The sequence below is a fragment of the Ciconia boyciana genome, chromosome 4 (genome assembly GCF_034638445.1).
Source record: "Ciconia boyciana chromosome 4, ASM3463844v1, whole genome shotgun sequence".
NCBI classification, from domain to species: domain Eukaryota; kingdom Metazoa; phylum Chordata; class Aves; order Ciconiiformes; family Ciconiidae; genus Ciconia; species Ciconia boyciana.
In genome coordinates, this window is record NC_132937.1 from 70,794,372 (window position 1) to 70,813,130 (window position 18,759).

Consider the following 18,759-nt stretch of genomic DNA (forward strand, 5'->3'; position numbering starts at 1 on the left):
AGTTGGAGGACACAGAACACTCTTGAAATCCTGCCTTTTGAGACTGTAAGAGGGAAACTTGGGCTTTTTTGAAAATCTGGGTCCTATGTCCTGTGCTGGTGAAATAGGTGAACTGAAGCTTTGCTATAATCCGACTATGTTTTGGTACATGTCTAGGTTTTTCTCTAAATAGGGCCCCCTATTAAGAGAGAGGTATGTTTTGACAAGGAGCGTGCAAAAATTACTGAAATGAAACTTTGCTGGTCAGTCCCTCGTTCATGCTTGGTTTTCACTGCTTTTTAAGGGATGAAGAAGAGAAAAAAAAGTCTCACTCAGATGGTACAGATGAAAAGGATAATGGGAGCCAGACGAAGGCTGTCAGTCGAATTGGCAACTCAAATAACCCATTCCTGGACATCCCTCATGACCCCAATGCTGCTGTGTATAAAACTGGATTTCTGGCTCGGAAAAGCCATGCGGATATGGACGGAAAGAAAAGTGAGTATCTTTCACTTTTAATGTCTCATTTTCTTGTCATCTCTGCACAATGCCACTTACGATGAGCCCATGTGCTTCTCACGGCAAATAGTGCTGCTTCATTAGGGGAAATTGCAGCAATAACAACCAACGTAGCAATTGGATTATCACACTCTCACTATTAGGCCAGGATTTACAATGTTCAGTCCCATTTGCAGCAGCTCTAATGCATGAGCTTAATGAGTAATGTGATACAGCAAAGCAATGTGAATCTTTTGTGCTACAAGAAAATGAATCTCATGGTTTACAGAGAGAAAACAATTTCAAGTGAATTACAGTAGTTTGGTATTCCATAGTAGTTTGGTAATTCTCCTTTTCCTCATGTGACACCAGATTGCTTCAAATCTCCCCTCCCTTCTGGGTCTATCTTTAAAGAAAGGCTGTTCTTTATCTTTACTTGGAAGGTGCTGTAACTGTGTCCTTCCCTACTTTCCCAGCCTTGGGTCACATACCCAATGAAGTTCAGCAGCTTTTGGTAACAGCCAGATTTATGCCATGCAGTGTCTCCGTGCACCTTCTTTGTAATAATCCTGCCGTGTCTCTTACTTTCATTATCCTCTTTCCTTCTTGCCCTACTTCTGTTTGTGGTGTACTAATTATCAAAGGCTTCTGATTCACCTGTGTGTGTTTTGTTGTTTGGACATCTTTATTTGTTTGTTTCCTGTTGATATTCTTGGAAACAGCGGAGGCTACTCAGAGCATCTGTATTTTCCCTGATCTTTGCTGATGATCACCTACTCATGGTTCACGCTATTGGGCTGGATCCTGAAGGCAAAGTCTGACTTTGTGATGGCTTTCCAGTAACTGCAACTCTCTCCTAGCTGGGCTAAGCTCTTCAGTGTTTGCATGTTTTTGCTAGTATGTTTTAGAAGGTACAGTTGGAGGTCGGCGTTTTCAAGCCAGAGGCTGACAGCTGGACAACTAAATCCAAACAGAGATGTTGAAATCCAGCTGACCTCATTCTTTGTGATGACTGGATGCTCTGAATAGGTTCCTCTTTATTAAACTTCTGTTTATTTAACCTTAATAAATAATTGTATCTAGTTGCCTTTATTTACTTTTAATTCAAGAAATAATTTATCAGAATTGCACATTATTCAGCACACTGGATGTTGGCATTTTGGGGATAATCCTTTTATGAGTAATGTAATTAGGGCCATTTTTTCAGAAGTTTCTGTACATCTTAGAGGTCTATCTCTCATTGTCATGCAGCTCTTCAAAAAGTTACATTCTGAGTTTCCAGTTGCAAATAAAATGAAACTCATTTTTTTAAAGTTAGTTAGACCTTTGCATATTTCATTTCCTAATGGAGTTGTTGTAGGGCAGAGATCAGCTTGTGCGGGACTGCTAATGAACTGATGTGCTAGCATGCTATATGTATTTTCTCGGGAAAGGAGTACTGATTGCTAAAGCACTTAAGCAGTCTACAGGAGAAGGATGTAACAGGGGCCAATGGCTGGAAGCTGAACTGAACAAATGCCAATTAGAAATAAGGCCCATTGTGTGAGATGAGAATGATTAACCTCTGGAGCAAGGGACTAATAACCTCTTCACCATCACTTGCCATCTTCAGATCAGAATGGGACGCCTTTCTGAGGCTGATGCTTTAGTCGTGCACGGGTTATTAATTTCAGTATAGAGGCAAGTGGATGCCGGTCAGTGGTGTGTGCTTGGTGGAGAGCTTAGATACAGGCTTCTGGTCTCCAGCACTGTGACCGTACAGCCTGTGCCTTCTCTCCCTCTATTGCAGCTGAATTTCAAACTGGGGACTTCATGCTGAATCCCTCCCCCTTTTTCTCCCCCCCCCCCCCCTTCTTTTTTCCTCTGTTTTTCTTTTTTCCTCTGTTTTCCTTTTTTCCGCCCCCCCCCCCCCCCCCCGTTTCTAGGAATTTGTGGGCTGGATATGTTGTCTCTGTTACATTCTTCAACCTCTAACTGACTTCAGGTTTTTTGAGGGGTGATTTTTTTTTTCCCTTAGGATTTTGATTGGCTCCCTTCTCCTTTCTCTTCTTTGGCTTCCCCTGTGGCTGCAGGAAGAGGGGAGGGGACCAAGAAGCCATCTGACTACTCAGTGCCAACTTGGGTGTGCAGCAGTGGCGAGGGGGAAGGATGCTCTTGAGAGGCAGTGCTTTCTGAGCAGTCTCCCATTGGTGCTAAGCAGTGCCTGCCAGTCTGCTGTGGCATGGAGAAAGGGTGTTTCCTTCTGAAAACTCTGCCACGGTGCAGAGCTCAGACCTAGCTGTGTAGGGGCAGTGTCCACCTGCCTGCAAGAGCACAAAGACTGGATCTCCCTGGCCTGCTTTCTGCATTGCTGCCGTTCCCTTCTGATCCAGTCCAGGGCTGTCATCAGGGTAGTTTTATTACTCTCTCACGCAGCAGGTATGTGCAGGCACTGTGCTGAGTTGCATTGTCCTTTGAAAAGGAGAGTACAAAGGAGGTTTAACACAGGACTAATGTAGCTCTCCTGTTGCCTAGACAAAGTGTAAAAATGGATCCGAGGTAAATGGGTTTTCATTTGTTTTCTTTGCAGCTCCCCGGGGAAAGCGAGGCTGGAAAACCTTTTATGCTGTGCTGAAGGGAACAGTCCTGTACTTGCAGAAGGTAAGGGAAATCACTGTCTTTTGGAAACTAATTAAAGAGGGATAAAGCAGCAGGCATCCTCTCTGCTCTCACAGCCCACTTCCAGGCTCCTTTCCCTCCAACACAGTGTAGCTGCTCTCTCTGACCCCCACCCTGTTTACAAACACATTCAGGCATGAATGCTTTCATTGATACCCTCTCCCTTTTCACACTTTCAAGTTCAGTTCCATTGCCCCCATCCACATGTGCACCCTATCAATTCCAGTTTATACCATTGCTATCCCTCATGGCTGAAAAAATAGCCAGCTTCACCAGCAAAGACAGCATCGTCTCTCTCTCTCTTGCATTCATTCCTCTAGGCTGCTTTTAACATTGCATTTCATCCATATGACCTCCCCTCCTGTAAGGCTGTCCTCCTTTCCCATCTTTTCATAGTATACTTTTCTGCAATGCCTGCAAGACCAGCTGCAAAACAATTGAACGGCAGCTTGGCCTTGGTAGGAATATGCAGCTTCTGCTCTGTAGCACAATTGAAGGATAAAAGGATACTTCCCCCCCCCCCCAAAGTAAGCTGAGACACTACTTTCCAGCAAACTGCTCCCTGACAACAAGAAGTCTAAAAAAAAAAAAAAAAAAGTCAACTGAAACTGCTCAAGTCTTTTGGAGCAAGCTTAAATATATTATATTTTAACTATTCTCTTGGAACATGAAATGCAACATATGAGTGAGAACTGTGAAAATCAAATAAATGGTAGCAGCTAAGTAGATTGCCGGGGGGCAAAAAGCCTTAACATAGGTGAAATATTCATGAAATAGGTGGTGTTTGTCCAGACTGCCCTGTATTGTAGAAGTACGCTCCTTTGAAAGCCTTTTTACATTTCCACTGTGTTTTGCAACTACCAGGAGCACAGGTTCAAGTGCATACTGCTGTTTCCTTGTCCCCTGCTGTGGCTTTCTGAAGTTGTTGGTTTCATCAGAGCCAACTTGGATAGTCTCTGAGAAGAGAGAGAGTGGTTTGGTTCAAATTCTTACAGCATGAGGTTTACAAGGTGGATGCTCTGGGTGCAGTACTTTTTTGAGAGGGCTGAAATCCTGAAACAGACAAAACAATCTGCAGTCAGGAGGGAAAATTTGGGCGGGAAGTTGGATGTGGCATGCTCAAAGCTAGTGCAAGAGACTAGAACCAAGTCTGCTGAATCGCAGCTGAGCCTTCCCTCTGGTCCTCTTGCTGGCAGCAGGTTCAGATTTTACTGAAGTGGCCTTCATGGCAGGTTTGTACTTGCCCTTTCCTGGGTGAAATGGAGTCACCTGCTTTGATTCCCGAAATAAGTAATCTTTAGCGTTCACCTGAAAAGACTGCGTGGTTCCCTAAGAAGTAAGAAGGCTCCTTGTCCATAACACATTAATTAATTTCTTATTTGATCTTTGAGGGGGGATTAATAAGCTTTCAAGGGGAAGAAATTGAGATGCTGTCTATTTTAGAGTCTTAATTAAATACCTTTATGAGTATCACTGGCATATTAGTTTAAAACACTTTCTGTTTGACAAAATGTAGAGATGCTGATGTAACATGCAAATTGTCTACAGAATGCTGCTCTCCTCATGCTCATCCTCTGTCCTTTGGAGAGCAAGAGAATAATTTCACATCTGACTGCATCTTTGCAGAATGAAATGCATTGCTGGAGTTCTTGTTCTTACTTGTTTGTTATTTGTGTGTCTTGCACTTGTCACAGCACTTGAATTCAGTGATTACAGGGTGATTACTGTGCAAAGCTGCACTCTCCCACTTGGTCCTGAAGACACTTGCACTGAAGCCATCTTACTGTAGCGCAGTGACAAGCGAGACTTTTGCTTTAGTGCCGTAAAAGGTTGACAGGGGGTACTAATGGGAACTGACTCATTCCCAGAGTGATGGGGCAGCTGTGAGCCTCCCCAGGGTGCCTCTGGCCCCTGCTCAGCCACAGTGCCTCATGCTGCAGCTGTGAAACATCCTCTGATTTCTCTTCAGCTCCAGAAGGTCTAGCAGGACTTTGCTTCAGCCCTGAAATAAACTTTGCTCTGTTGGGGACGTGGTATTGCGGAAGTTTTAAAATACACAGCTAGACCAAGCTGTTATAGTAAAAGTTGCTGAGCTGTTGTTTCCTTTTGCAAATATACCAGGAGACTGAAATTATCCTAATTTCTGAAAGTTCAGGAGCATTTTAGAACAGCTTGATTTCTTTGTAGAAATGCATAGCTCTGGCAGTAGCCATGGACAAAGGTTTTCCTTGCCTCTGTTTGCCTTCTCTCCTGATTATGGAGTGCTATAGGGAAGGGTGCATTCACATATGCACACACACACATTTTCCCTCTTTCTCTTATTATCTGTATATTATCTTTATATCTGTGGAGGTAACATCTGTGATGATGGTTTCATTGCACTGAGTGCTATTCAAGCAGAGGAGAGAGAAATCTCACTTTTCTAGGTGCTGTATACACACAAACACATGTACAAACCTCTGCACTATTGCTTTCTGTGTTTATCTGTAACTCAGCTGTTCCCTCAAGACACTACTACAATATAAATATTGTTTGTAGCAGCTGTGAGTCCCTCAGTGGGCAGTGTGATCCCAATTCTGCTGTCATTCTGTTTGCATACAAGTCCAGTTCTCCTTGTTTTGATGTCAAAGTCCATGTATGAGAGTGGTCTGTAAATGGTGGTCACTTGAGATTTACTGGGGAGTTTATCTGGGCAGTCTTGTCTCGGTGCCTGCATTTATTTTTTTTTCCATTGGAACTGTTCCAGTGCTAATTCCTGTGCTGCATATTGTTTTATTTTTAAATGAGTGATTTAAGAGAGATGGTTTCTGAATTAGTGAGCACAGAGGCCACCGGAGGGGCTCAGTGGAAGCATTCACAATTAGCCAACTAAACACGCCTGCACAGTATTATATAAAATGAGAGGTTTGACATGTTTGGGATGTTGGCCCTGTCTCTGGGCACCCTCAGGCCAAGGTTAATTTCCTGCCCTCTGCTCATAGCAAGAGGAAATTGCAAAGTAGGAGCTTGACAGAATGTCTGTTCACTAGACTGACATGGGATGTGATGTGCGTACAGAAGAGAGGTTTATAAGGAGAGGACATAAGGCTGACCTCGCTTCCTTGCTAGAAATTGCTTCTGGGCAAGCAGTGCAGGACATGGACCTTCGTGTTTTGTTTGGGCTCTTCTGTGAGGTTTGCAACATCTTTGCTCTTTGATGTGGCACTTTATAATCTTGTGGCCTTTCAGGTATTTTTATGTAACTTTTCTCACATGTGTTTCCTCTATTAAAATATAAAAAAAAGAGAAAGGCTGGAATGATGTAAAGTGTTCGGTGACGAGGCTTTCTGAAAGAGAATTTTGCAGCCATCACATGCAACCGAGCGGAGATACCCACCCACGGTACATTGACTGATAAAAAGCCAAATGCCATTCTCTGGTCTATGAAAAACAGATTTAGAAACATGCTGAGGATGTGGGAAAGTCATTCTCCAGGAGTTTGAGAAAGATGAATTCAGCATGTCATTGCGTTGTGTGCAGCACTCACAACAGTTGATAGAGAGGTCACAGTTCCTTTCTGGCTCCTCATGTATTTCTTGCCACTGTCTTGGTCTAACTTTAGTGAGCTGCCTTCCATTTCAGCCCAACCTCCACGCTGACACCAGCACATCAGAGCACGTGCTGTCCTTGATGGCATAGGAAATATGGATGTTCCTACTCCCCTAGCATTCTCTGCCACATGAAAAGAGTTGGAGGCCTTAGAGGAGGAATTTTGACAGCACATTCACATCCTTCCAGCTTTCTATGAGGCTGGCCAGCTATGTGGAGACATTTCCGGTATGCTGATCAGTGCCTTTGGAGAAGCTGGCAGAGCCCCAGCTGTCAAGGTAGATTGCAGCCAGTTGATCCAGTGGGATTAGCAAGGATTATCGTGAATGCTCTCTGTTGGTAAGGAGGGGTTCTCAGCCAGGACTGCTTCTGGGACTGCCCAAATGTGGAGTTCTTTTGGAACAGGTTTAGACACCAGAGCAGGTTGTGGACGTTGGATGCATCTCACAGAGGAAGCTGGGGGGCAACAGGCAAGGTGATAGCTGACACTGTCTCTAGGCAGTAACTTGAGGAAAGCCAGAATATCATGTTTCTGCGGCCTGTCTAAGTTCGTTTCCTGGCCCTGAAGTTTTCCCAGTCTCCCTGGACAGAGGAGCCAGTAATTTCCCCCAAAACTACCACCAAATAAATGAGCTTTTGAACTCATGAAGGAAGGGGCTTGACCAGGGGCTTGTTTCCTCCATCTTCAAGATGGGGCTGGGCCAGACATTGGACAGCCTCCTCCAGTTCTTGTCCTTAAGCTAGGGACTTTACCAATTCTTCCTTGAAGAAGGTTTAGAGAGTGCCGTAAGCGGGAGTAGGCACAGTCTATCATGATATGGAGATCCCTCCAAAGCTTGCTGGGACTGAAGCTGTGAGAGAGGAAGGACATTTGGCTTTGCTCACTACCAGACCTTGAAAAACCCTGATGTCACAGATGTTTAGGTTGAAGACTACTCTTTGGTCATCTGAGCAGTGGGGCTGCCTTTCTGCTAGCCCTGCCAGATCTGTGGTCGGTTGTCCCCTTGTCTGGCCCCAAGTGGAGGTGGTGCTGTGACAGTATTGCTGGTTAGCTGCATCTCCTCTGGGGAAGCGTCTGAGCCAGCAGCAAGTTCTGGGCCTGCACTAGCTGGACCTCTGTGAGGAAGGATGAGACGTGGCAGAGGAGCAGGACGCTTTGTCCTCCCTTCTGGGAGATGGTCAGCATGGCTGGTGACTCCCCATCCATTGCAACTCGTCCTGGAGAGCCGACCAAACCCAGCCTGGCCAAGAGCGCAGGTGCCTTTGGCGGCGGTGTAGTTGCCTCTGGCTGCAACCCTGGTCTGCGTGCTGCCAGATAAGCCCTGTAAACCAGTTCATGCACATTAACCAGCTCTTCTCCGGGGTGGGTGCCTCCCTGGGTGTTTAAGCTAGTGCTGTCCCTGCACATGCTCTGAGTCCTGCACTCTGTTGCCTGCTAAACCCCATCTCGTAACTCTTGTGTTCAAGTGGAGGGATCAATAGTTATCACGCCTGCAGGGAATTATTCCTCTGTTTTGCAGCCGTCACACCCCCTCCCTTGGTGGGTGTTTCAGATGAGACTGATTTCTGTGATGTACTAAGGGAGAGAAATAGAGTCAATTGCAGACTGCTCTGGCCTCTCCTTCAGAAGCTTTGTGTATGTAGCATTGCTGGCAAGTGACTTTTCCTTGAAAAAGCTCCTGGCTTTCCCAAGTCATTTATAGTCAGGTGGGCTTTAAACTGAACTTGTGGCTACACCATGATTGTGCCCTCGTCCAGCTTCTGTCACTCCGAAGATCAAAGACTGCTCCCACACACACTGTTGTGACGCTTGCAACGCAGAGGAGTTTAATTCCCTGCTTTTGTCATTTGGTGTTAGGAGTGGTACTGTTGGGTCAAAACCCTGGAGGGGTCTGTGCTGGCCATTTGCAGACCCTGAGCAGAGAGATTTAAAGGAGGTTGCTATATTTGCTTTGTGGAGACTGGTAAGGAGGCTTCTCCACTGTGTGAGGGCCTGCCTAGGAGGACATACAAAGGTAGTTGTTTGAGAAAAATAAAAATGGAGCAGTGGAGGCTGAGAACCCAAGCAGAAACCAGCAGCTGAGCAGTGGAGGTGGGGAGCTGGCCATGAAGGATTCCTGAAATGAAGATAAATAGTCCACAGCTGTTGTGATAGTCAAATATTCCCTGTTTACCCTCCTTCCTGTCAAGCAGGTAGTGGAACTACTACTATCACTTGCAAAGAGATCAAAAAAGAAGAAGAAAGAGAAAGGAAAAGATGTTAAAGGTAGTGGAAACGCAAGTGCTCAAGTCAGGTCACATTCAGTTCATATACTTTAATACTATTCATGACTATGGAACAAGGTTTTTCCCTAGATTAAGGAAAAAGGAGTAGCACATGGAGAAATAAGATGCCATTTTCCCCCTGTTAACTCCTGCAGGATGAATATAAGCCAGAAAAGGCTTTGTCAGAGGAAGATCTGAAGAATGCAGTTAGTGTGCATCATGCGCTGGCATCCAAGGCAACAGACTATGAGAAGAAACCCAATGTCCTCAAGCTTAAAACAGCAGATTGGAGGGTCCTGCTTTTCCAAGCCCAGTAAGTGCTTTCTTCTGATTTGTGCCAATCGTTGAGGAAAGAAAGCAGTGCTGAAGGGTGGGTAAATTCATGCCTGGACAGGTTAAAGCAGAGGCTTAAGAGGTTCAATCTGTTTATTTGATCAGAAATAAGATTAAGTAGTGATTTGATTAGAGTGCACAAGTAGTTCATGAGAAAGAACCATCAGGTTTTAAGAAGCTTTTTAATCTAGCTGAGAAAGGCATAACAAGATGCAGCAGCTGGAAGCTGAAGCCGCAGGAAATTCAATTTGGAAACAGGGCACAAACTTTTAACAGTCAGGGTGATTAATCATGGCAACAAATGACCAAAGGCAGTCTTGGATTGTCTGTCTCCTGATGTCATCAGGTCCTAGCCGGCTGTCTTTCTAGAAGATACGCTTTGGTCAGAAACAAAGTTACTTCTTAATACAAGAATAATTTGATTAAGTTCTTCAGGCTGTGATATCCAGACAGAACAGATGACCTGCCTTTTGCTTCTGACATTAAAAACCCGTGCATCAGTCTTGTGCATGAGCCCTTTTCTACTGAGATCCATGTGAAACCTCCTAAAGATCTGTGGCGTCCAATACAGCTGAGACCTTAGGACGTATGTCTGAGTCAGGGCATTGGTTGCCTCTGTTGCCTGTGTCATTTGGATTGAATTAGGAAAAGATGCGTGCTAGGGTGAGTTCTGGACCTAATCACAAGCCAGCCTGTGATTGAGATACCTGACACTAACCGCTTGCAAAGATAGACCAGAAAACTGAGCAGACTCTAAGACTTGTCCAGTTCTGGTTATTCTCACTTTTAAAATGCCATTGAAGGGGTGGGAAAGAGGTACAGGAGGCTGAGTCAACAGGTGCTTAATATGGTTTTCTTCCCCAGGAGCCAAGAAGAAATGCAGACCTGGATCAACAAGATTAACTGTGTGGCTGCTGTCTTCTCTGCACCACCATTTCCAGCAGCAATTGGCTCTCAGAAGAAGTTCAGTCGCCCACTTCTGCCAGCCACCACAACGAAGCTATCTCAGGTGAGCTTTTTTATATAGAGAGTCGGTCATGGCGATTTCTCTGGCTGGCTGGAGACTGGATGGTGGTCCTTGGCATTGTTTTGTGGCTGTCACCACTAGCATTCCTAGGGGAAGGAGGCTTGCACAGTAAATCTCTGCTCATTTCCTGATGCAAGATTGGAAGTCGGGGGAGAGAAGGAGCAGACTTGAATATAATTTTCTTACATTTTTGAATAAAAGAAACAGTCACCAGCGTTCCTAGTACCAGATACAGAATTTTCATCCTGCAGTTATGGCTCTGGAGAGCACACTTTGAATACTGTCTGACTGCTGTTTTTTTGAATTTAAGTGTTTATTGCCACTCATTTCAGAAGAAATGGACATACTCTAGGTCTTTGGCTTATTGAGGTGATAAACAGTGAAAGCTGATGCATCACGCAGGCATCAATGATATTTCTCCCACAATACTTTTCCAGACTCCAACCCTTATCAGCTCAGGGATTTCCTGTTTAATGTATATTTATGAACTGTCTCTTACATGAATGTCTTTAGTCTCCCCTTGTGATCACATAAGCTTTTAGCTTCCACAACTTCCTGTGGCAGGGAGTTTCACAGCTCTACTACTTCTTGCATGAAAAAACACCTACTGCTGCTTGTTTCAGACTGGCTGTGTCTGATGCTTGCGCCCATAGCTCTGTGTACTTCGGGAGTTGTGATGCATGCCTGCAATTCCTTCTGCACTGGCAGGAACGTGTGATTGATTGCGTTGATCAGGCTGACAGAGTGGCAGAGGTGATAGATCCCAATCCTAGGTGTATACTTTACGAGCAACCTCCTGTAGCTTTTGAAGTCATCTGCCTATGCTGGATTGCTTCTTAAATGCATTTTTTTTGCCATCTTCATAGCTTAGCAACACTCCTTAGAAACCACTATCTCATAATCTGCATTTCTCTAACGGGGTGGTTTTTTTATGTCGCCCCTGCTTTTTCCCTCTCTGTGGCAGTAGCCTTTCTTCTTACAGTGTGGTGACCGACTTTCTATCTTCTATTCTGGGTTAAAGTTTAAAACATGTCTCATGCAGAATAATACTAACTTGTCTCATCCTTGTGGTTTTACCTTTTGCTCATGCATACCTTTTTTAAAATACTGTATGGGGCTTCAATAATTTACCAAAAAAAGTCACCAAAAAAAAGCTTTTTTACTCATCGTTGTTCTGTGTGATTGTTCCATTTAGCACATTGTTTCCTAGTCTCATTGTTTCCGTTTAATCTGGAAAGGAAAAAAATAGAACACAGCCCTGTGGTTTGTGTCTGGAAGAAGGGGAGACACGAAAAGTGGAATAAGAAAAGCTGTTTTAGCTAAAGGCAGAAGAATGTTAAGTGTTCAAAGCAGATAAATTCAAAGGCAAGCAGAAACATGTCTGCTTTTATCTGTCAGTGTGGAAAAGCTGCCAGCAGGCTGCTTCTCATTTGGCAGACAAAAAAATATGAATTGTCAAATCCCTGTGGTTGCTGTTTAGGATTTTGTGGGCTGAATCATGATGGACAGTACTTCTTCAAAGGGCCTGTTCCTGGTCAGGCAGAAGTGGAATGCAGTGAGAACCTAACATGGGCGAGGGAGAGAGGTTGGACATGACAGGTTGTGCAAGATCATTGTACCAAGTTTGCTTTCAAAAGCAGATCAGTGTCTGATCTTGGCTAGTCCAACCAAAGAGGGATGTGACAAAGCTATATATAAAGGAACATCCAGTCTAGAAAAGATCTACTAGGGTTTTTTTTTTTCCTTTTTTTCTGAGAATGTGCATGCATACACAAAAGCTCCAAAGGGCTGCTGCCCTGGAAATTATAAGTGCCAAATTAATAGCTGCTCAAAGACCTCCTGTCATCAGGCTGTAGAACTCACTGCAACAGGATGTCACTGGGACCAGGGATTCAGCACAACATAAAGAGTGATTGGGCACTAATAGAGCAAGAGGATCCAGGGTAGTTAGTTATTAACAGCAACAAGAATTTTTGGCAGCCAATAGCGACTGGTTTGAGCCCTACCATGTATAGGCGGAGGCAAATTATCCCACATGTTTCTTTCTTCAGTTCTCTTGCGAAAGAGTTGAAACACAAGATTAGCTGGGGCTCAACTATCATCCTCTGTAGAAGTTTTCCCCCTTTCTGCTCTTTTCCGCAGCTCCAGCTGAGTGAGCCGAGAGGCTCAGTCCCTGGTGTGACTCAGTGCAGCGCAGGCATGTCTGAGCTAGGCTTGAAGCTTCAAGCTGCGCAGCCACACCACTGGGCACCACAACTACTGGCAGCTATCCCCTCCTCGGAGGCTAGGTACATGCATGGGAGCTGAGCTGGGCACTACCTGCTGTTACGGCTCTGGCTAAGTCACTGAGATCTGCATGATGATGTGTCTATTTTGGACTTACCTAATTCAAACATAATTTCAGATCCAAGCCTAGAAATGGCCAGAAGGCCATGCTGCAGGAGCTGGAAACCTTCTGAGCTGAGGGAAGGTTAGCTGACAGATGGACTGGAGGAAGTGAGTGGGCCTGGGATTATGATAAAGGAAATTGCCTAGAAAGGGGGAGTAGCAGCTCCTCACTTTCTCTGACTGCACAGTGGGATAAAAGCTGGTAGCAGCTTAGCAAAACAAGATACCTTTTGGGGATTGGACAGCTCTTCCTCTTCTAGGTGTGTTGTATTGTTCTGAACAAATGGAAACCGCAGACCAGAGAGCGTTTGGTAGTGCAGAAATAGAAGGAAGGGCCCTGACTCCATGTCCTTTCTGTCCTGGAAGGAACTACTTTTACATTGCAAAGACCTGAGGCAGGGTCTTCGCCTGTCTCATTCTGCCCTTGGTCTGACTGCATGCACAGCAGCCTTAATTAATTTGCCAAAAAATATATTAGAGCAGAAGTGTCATGTTGTCAGTAATGCTCTGCAGCAAGCTGCTTCCGTTGCTCTCAGCAAGGCAAGGGATGGCAGGTTTGCTATCCTTCCCGGTGGCATCTGCTAGCTGCTGAGTTTTTCTGCAAACTTGGCCACTTTGCTTGGGTGCCTTTGAGAGAGCTGTTGGGGACAGAGCTCTGGGATAACAGACCTTATCAATCTAATTAAAATTAGTTAAAGGAAGGAAGGACAGAGAGAAAGAAAGAAAGAAAAATAAACTAATTTGTATTATTGTACAGGGATCTCTCTATTTTCCTTTGCTTATCGAATATTTTAGATTCTGTCACTCAATGTTTTTCTGTCTAATGTGTTTCTGTCACTTATTGTGTTTCTGAAGGATGAACAGCTGAAGTCCCATGAAGCTAAGCTGAAGCAGATCTCCACTGAGCTTGCCGAACATCGCTCCTACCCTCCTGACAAGAAGCTCAAAGGCAAGGAGGTAGATGATTACAAACTGAAGGACCATTATCTGGAGTTTGAGGTATGTATGGGAAACATTATTACTTTTACTTTTTTGGTGCGGATGGGGCAGCTGGTCTTATACTTGGGGTACAGTCCTGAGTTCTGCATTTTTCACCTTACTTCACCAAGGAGTATGTTCTTGTCAGACAGATATGTCACAGCAATCCCAGAACCTGGGATGTGGCTCCTCTTTCTGATAAGGACTTCCTGTGACCTTAGCCACGAATTTAGCTCCTCATCTGTAAAATGGAGGATAAAAATATGACCCTTTGTCCTTGCCTGATGTACCTATTTGAAGAGATGATAAAGTCTTCAGGCAGGAACTGTCTCGTGTTGTAAGACTATGTGTTGCCTAGTGTGTTGGCACCTTAATCTTTACAGAATGACTGCATTCTGCAGTAATGCAGATCATCATAATTGTCTTCCATTGGTATGTTCTGAAGTAACTGCTCTTCTAAAATTATTGTCATAGGCATGCCTCATCAGAGCCATTTGTGTTGTGTGCCAGTGAGCTGGATGTCAGGATGAGCAGGAAAAAGGTAGAATTAAAGATCACAGGATTGAGTGATGCCACTTAGGCAGCTGCGTTAGGAGATTGTTCTGAGTACCTGACAGCAGCTTTTATCCATCGTGGTGTCTGCCACATTGTAGGGATATGTGGGAGGGGGTCGGCAACCAGCAGATGCCTGGTATTTTTCATGGCTGCACCTTTGAGCTTTTTCCCCCAGAAGTGCATCAATGTTGCCTTGGGTCTGAAAGGATCCTACTCTAGATAGGCACTGCCTGGCAAGGAAAATCCATAGTCTGAAGAAGAGAAAGAGTAAGACAAAAGTCAGAGAGACCACCAGAGGAGATGCTGGAAGCAACACAAGCTTCCAGAACTGAAGTAAGCCTTCTGCCGTGTGTTATATGAGTTTCTTTTGGAGGAGCTCTTTTTACTTCTGGGCTTGACTGGTTGTGTACTTTTGCTTTTGCAGAAGGTTGTAACTGCTGTGTTGCATTTGACTTTGCTGTAGCTGTGGGCTGCATTGCATACGGTGAGCTTGAGATGTTTTGCATAGATGTTTTGCTACTGTTTTGTATAGGGAACACAGTTGGCCAGTTTGTTCTTCCACATCCCACATACCTGAAATGATCTGACCAACAATCAAATGAGGAAGTGGTGGACAGGGCTGGCAAGCAAAGGGTACACAATGGTGTGAACAGGAGAGACTACACGATCGATAAAACTGTGCTGAAATGAGGTGATGGGATAGCTCACATGACTGGAGTGCTGCCGTGAAAGGATACAGACTTTTTAGAAAGGACAGACATGGATGGCAAGGAGGGGGAATCACCCTTTATGTGAGTAGCAGGCACACACCATCTTTGTCTAAGGAAGGGTGATAAGCCAGCTGAGAGCTTGTGCGTCAGGATTAGCAGGCACACCAAGATGGGTGTCGTTGTGGTGGCTGTCTGATAGGCCTTCTTCAAAAAACTGGAACAAACCTTGTGTTTGCAGGCCCTGGTCCTCATGGGGAACTTCAGCCACCCCTATATCTGCTGGAGGGACAACACAGCAGGGCACAAGCAATCCAGGACGTTTCTGGAGTGCATTGACAACAACTTCCTAACACAGGTGACCAAGGAGCAGACAAGGAGAGGCACTTTGGACCTCTCACTTATAAAATAGGAAGAACTGGCTGGGGATATGAAGGTCAGGGGCAGCCATGGCAGCAGTGACCACAAGATGCTGGGCTTCATGATCCTGAAAGGAGGAGTCAAAGTAAAAAGTAGCATCACAACCCTGGACTTTAGGAGAGCTGACTTTGTCCTGTTCAGGGAACTGCTTGGAAGAATCCCATTAGATACGGCCCTGGGGGGAAGAGAACTTTGGGAGAGCTGGTCGCCTCCTTTAAGGATCACCTCCTTTAAGCTCAGGAGTGGTTCACCCTGACAAGCAAGAACCCAAGCAAAGATGGCTGAAGGCTTTCATGGATCAACAAGTTGCTCCTGGCAAAACTCCACCATAAAAAGGAAGTGTGCAGGAGGTGGAAGCAGTGGCAGGTGATGCAGGAGGAATAGAGATACTGTCCAAGCATGTAGGATTGCATTTAGGAAAGCCAAAGCCCATGTGGAATTGAATCTGGCAAAAGATGTGAAGGGCAAGAAGAAAGGTTTCCACAGGAATGTTAACAGCAGGACAGCTAGGAAAAATATGGTCCCTAATTGGGGCCCATAATGGGGCAGGGGACCTGGTCACAAAGAACAGGGAAAGGCCAGGGTACTCAATGTTGTCTTTGCCTGGGTCTCTGCAGGTAAGACCAGCCTTCAGCAGTCACAAATACCTGAGCCCAGTGGGAGAATCTGGAGCAAGGAAGACTTATGCTTGGTTAAGGATCATAAAGTTAGGCAATATTTAAACTGGACGTACACAGGTCCATGGGATCTGATGGGATGCACCCATGAGTGCTGAGGGAGCTGGATAATGTCATTGCAAGGCCGCCCTTGATTACCTTTGAAAGGTCATGATGATCAGGGGAGGTTCCTCAGGACTGGAGGAAAGCAAATGTCATTTCTGTCTTTAAGAAAGGCAAAGAGGAAGGTCCAGGGAACTACAGGCTGGTCAGCAGCTTCTCCATCCGTGTGAAGGTGATGGAGCAAATTCTCCTGGAAATCACTTCCAAACACGTTAAAGACAAGAAAATGATTGTGAGTAATCATCATGGCTTTATGAGGGGGAAATCATGCCTGACCAACATGATAGCCTTTTACAATGAGATGCCTGGTGTGATGGATGAGGGGAGAGCAGTCGATGTTGTTTGTTCTTGACTTTAACAAGGAGTTTGACATTGTCTCCTCTAACATCCTCATAGACAAGCTGATAAAGTGTGGACTAGGAAATTGTGGTTTGGAAAATGTGGTTTGGAAACTAGCTGAACAATCGAGATCAAAGGGTTGTGATCAGTGGCACAATGTCAGTTTTGAACACGGCACTTGGATGTCCAGAGCAAGTCACACACTTTTGCTCCATAGGGGGTCTTGTGCGACATGGGAGAGGAAGGCGTTTCTTGCCTTTGGGTCCTTGACACAGTTTATTTTCTATCACTTCTAGAAGCATGATGAGTTAGGATGAAATGTAGGCTGGAGTGTTAGATAATTTTAGAAAGACTGATGGAGAAGGAGATCGTTGTGGGTTTTTTCTGGTTTCTGTCAATTTTATCATGGTGGTCATTAGAGAAATATTCCTCAGGTACCTCAGTACAAAGCAGAACCAGTACAGTCCAGGAAACAAAAGATGTCGTCTTCTCTAGAGAGAGCCTTGAACAGCAGTTGAACTGTGCAGTTCAGATATGTGATCAGCACAGCAGGAATGCCTGTCTAGGCAGGCAAGCGGTGACACCAACTTCAGTTGTGTGCAAGAGATGGTGATTCAAGGTGCTGCTGTGCAATACTGTGTTACCTTCACGCTTGGCACAGATTTCGCAGGACATGTTGAACTATCAATAGTCAGTAAAAAAAAAAAAAGGTGAGGTATATGAAAATCCTGAATAGAAACTTTCCCCCAGTTTTGGGGTTTCCTCACCCTCCCTTCAGAACGAAGTCCTGTCAGGGTCAGGCAGGAGCTGGTGACAGACCTTGCTGCATGGGGTCAAAGCAAAAGGGCAAGAGGCAGGTGAGGCAGTACTTTGTACTTGGTTCTTTCCGGCTGAGACTGCAGACCAGACCTTGCATCTGTGTACAAAGGGCCATGCTGATGCATCTCCAGAAGCACACCAGAAGGGCCTGCGAGTCCCAAAGGAAGCAGCAGAGTCCCATTAGGAAGAAAGAAGCCAGATTCCTTTTCTGTAGGCCCTTGTAATTCCTTTTTGTTCACTCACCAGCGTTCCCTTCATTCTTGTTCCTTACGAAAGACAAGTGAGATGGTGTTCCTTCTGAGGGGAGGTGAACCAGGAGGTGCCTGGTCCTTGTTCAGGGATGCAGCCAGGAGCGTTTCTTCTTTGCTTGTAGACACCAAGGAAGGAACATTTCCTCTTTGCTTGCTGTCTGAGGAAATACCGCTCCAGATGATGGTTGCTCATCACAGCAAATTTATGGTTTGAGAGAGATCTTTTGAGTGATGTCAGGTGAAAAGTGAAGCCAGAAATTTGATGGGTGGCTACCTCATCTCCTCTTTATTATGTGCCTTCAGTCTTCAGACATGATGTTACAGAAGCTTTTGAATGGTTTTAACTTTTGTGTTTTTACTTTCTTGACAGAATTTTCCAGATTAATTTCTTTTAAGGAAAAATTTTCACCAGCTTTAATACCTAGCTTCAAATGCCAGATCACTAAAAGAGCGAGTTTGTTGCAGCTGGAATCAAAATAGAAACTTCCAAATGCATTGCTTAATTGCAATAGAAATCATGGGCCCACGAAGTCGAGGGCAAAATGGCCATTGGCAGACATACAGGGCAGAAACTGGTCCTGGATTTCCATTCTGATTGCTGGGTCTTGTGACCCTGGTGGTGTTTACTAGACCAACAAAAAGCAGAAGTCCATATGGCGGTGAAGTCCCTCTCTCCCTTAATGAATATTACGCTGATCCCAGGCTTAGAGCACTGGCTTGCCTTCTCTTTTGCAGAGGTGTCCCGTTTGTTGTGTCATGAATCATTCATCAGCCCAGTGCATCATCATCAGGGTTCTGCTTGCTGTTTCTCCATTTCCTTTTTTATTGAATGACACATCTTACCTGCTTCATGTGTTTGTCTCTCGCATTGTGGAGCTGGAGCTCCAGATACAGAATTGCTAAGAATGCTTTTTTATTTAATTTTTAGGTGGATTCTTTTATGATCCTCCTCTATGAGGTTTTGTTTATTCAAAGGACTCTTTGGAAACCCAGTCATGTTCTCTCCTCTTTTTTTCTCCTTTATATTCCACACTTCAGAGCAGTTACCAAGCTTTTTGACTTCCTGCCCTCGAATAAGTGTTATTACCAGAACTTTATTATTTTGTTATAAATTGGAAGAATTTTTCTTAAACACTTTTTCCTCTGTCAGGAAAATAATAGTTAGGCAACTGTTT

At 44.8% G+C, this 18,759-nt stretch overlaps 1 protein-coding gene across 8 annotated transcripts in view; it reads left to right on the top strand.

Annotated features, from left to right (window-relative positions):
* LOC140650966 (PH and SEC7 domain-containing protein 3-like) overlaps positions 1–18,759 on the top strand; it is a 115,964-nt gene that overhangs the window by 82,038 nt on the left and 15,167 nt on the right. For all 8 annotated transcript variants that reach the window (XM_072859899.1, XM_072859902.1, XM_072859903.1 and 5 more), the window contains 5 exons: positions 284–477; positions 3,047–3,117; positions 9,144–9,301; positions 10,186–10,330; positions 13,592–13,735. In XM_072859899.1, coding sequence (XP_072716000.1) covers positions 284–477; positions 3,047–3,117; positions 9,144–9,301; positions 10,186–10,330; positions 13,592–13,735 — 712 coding nt within the window. The remainder of the gene's footprint in view (positions 1–283; positions 478–3,046; positions 3,118–9,143; positions 9,302–10,185; positions 10,331–13,591; positions 13,736–18,759) is intronic.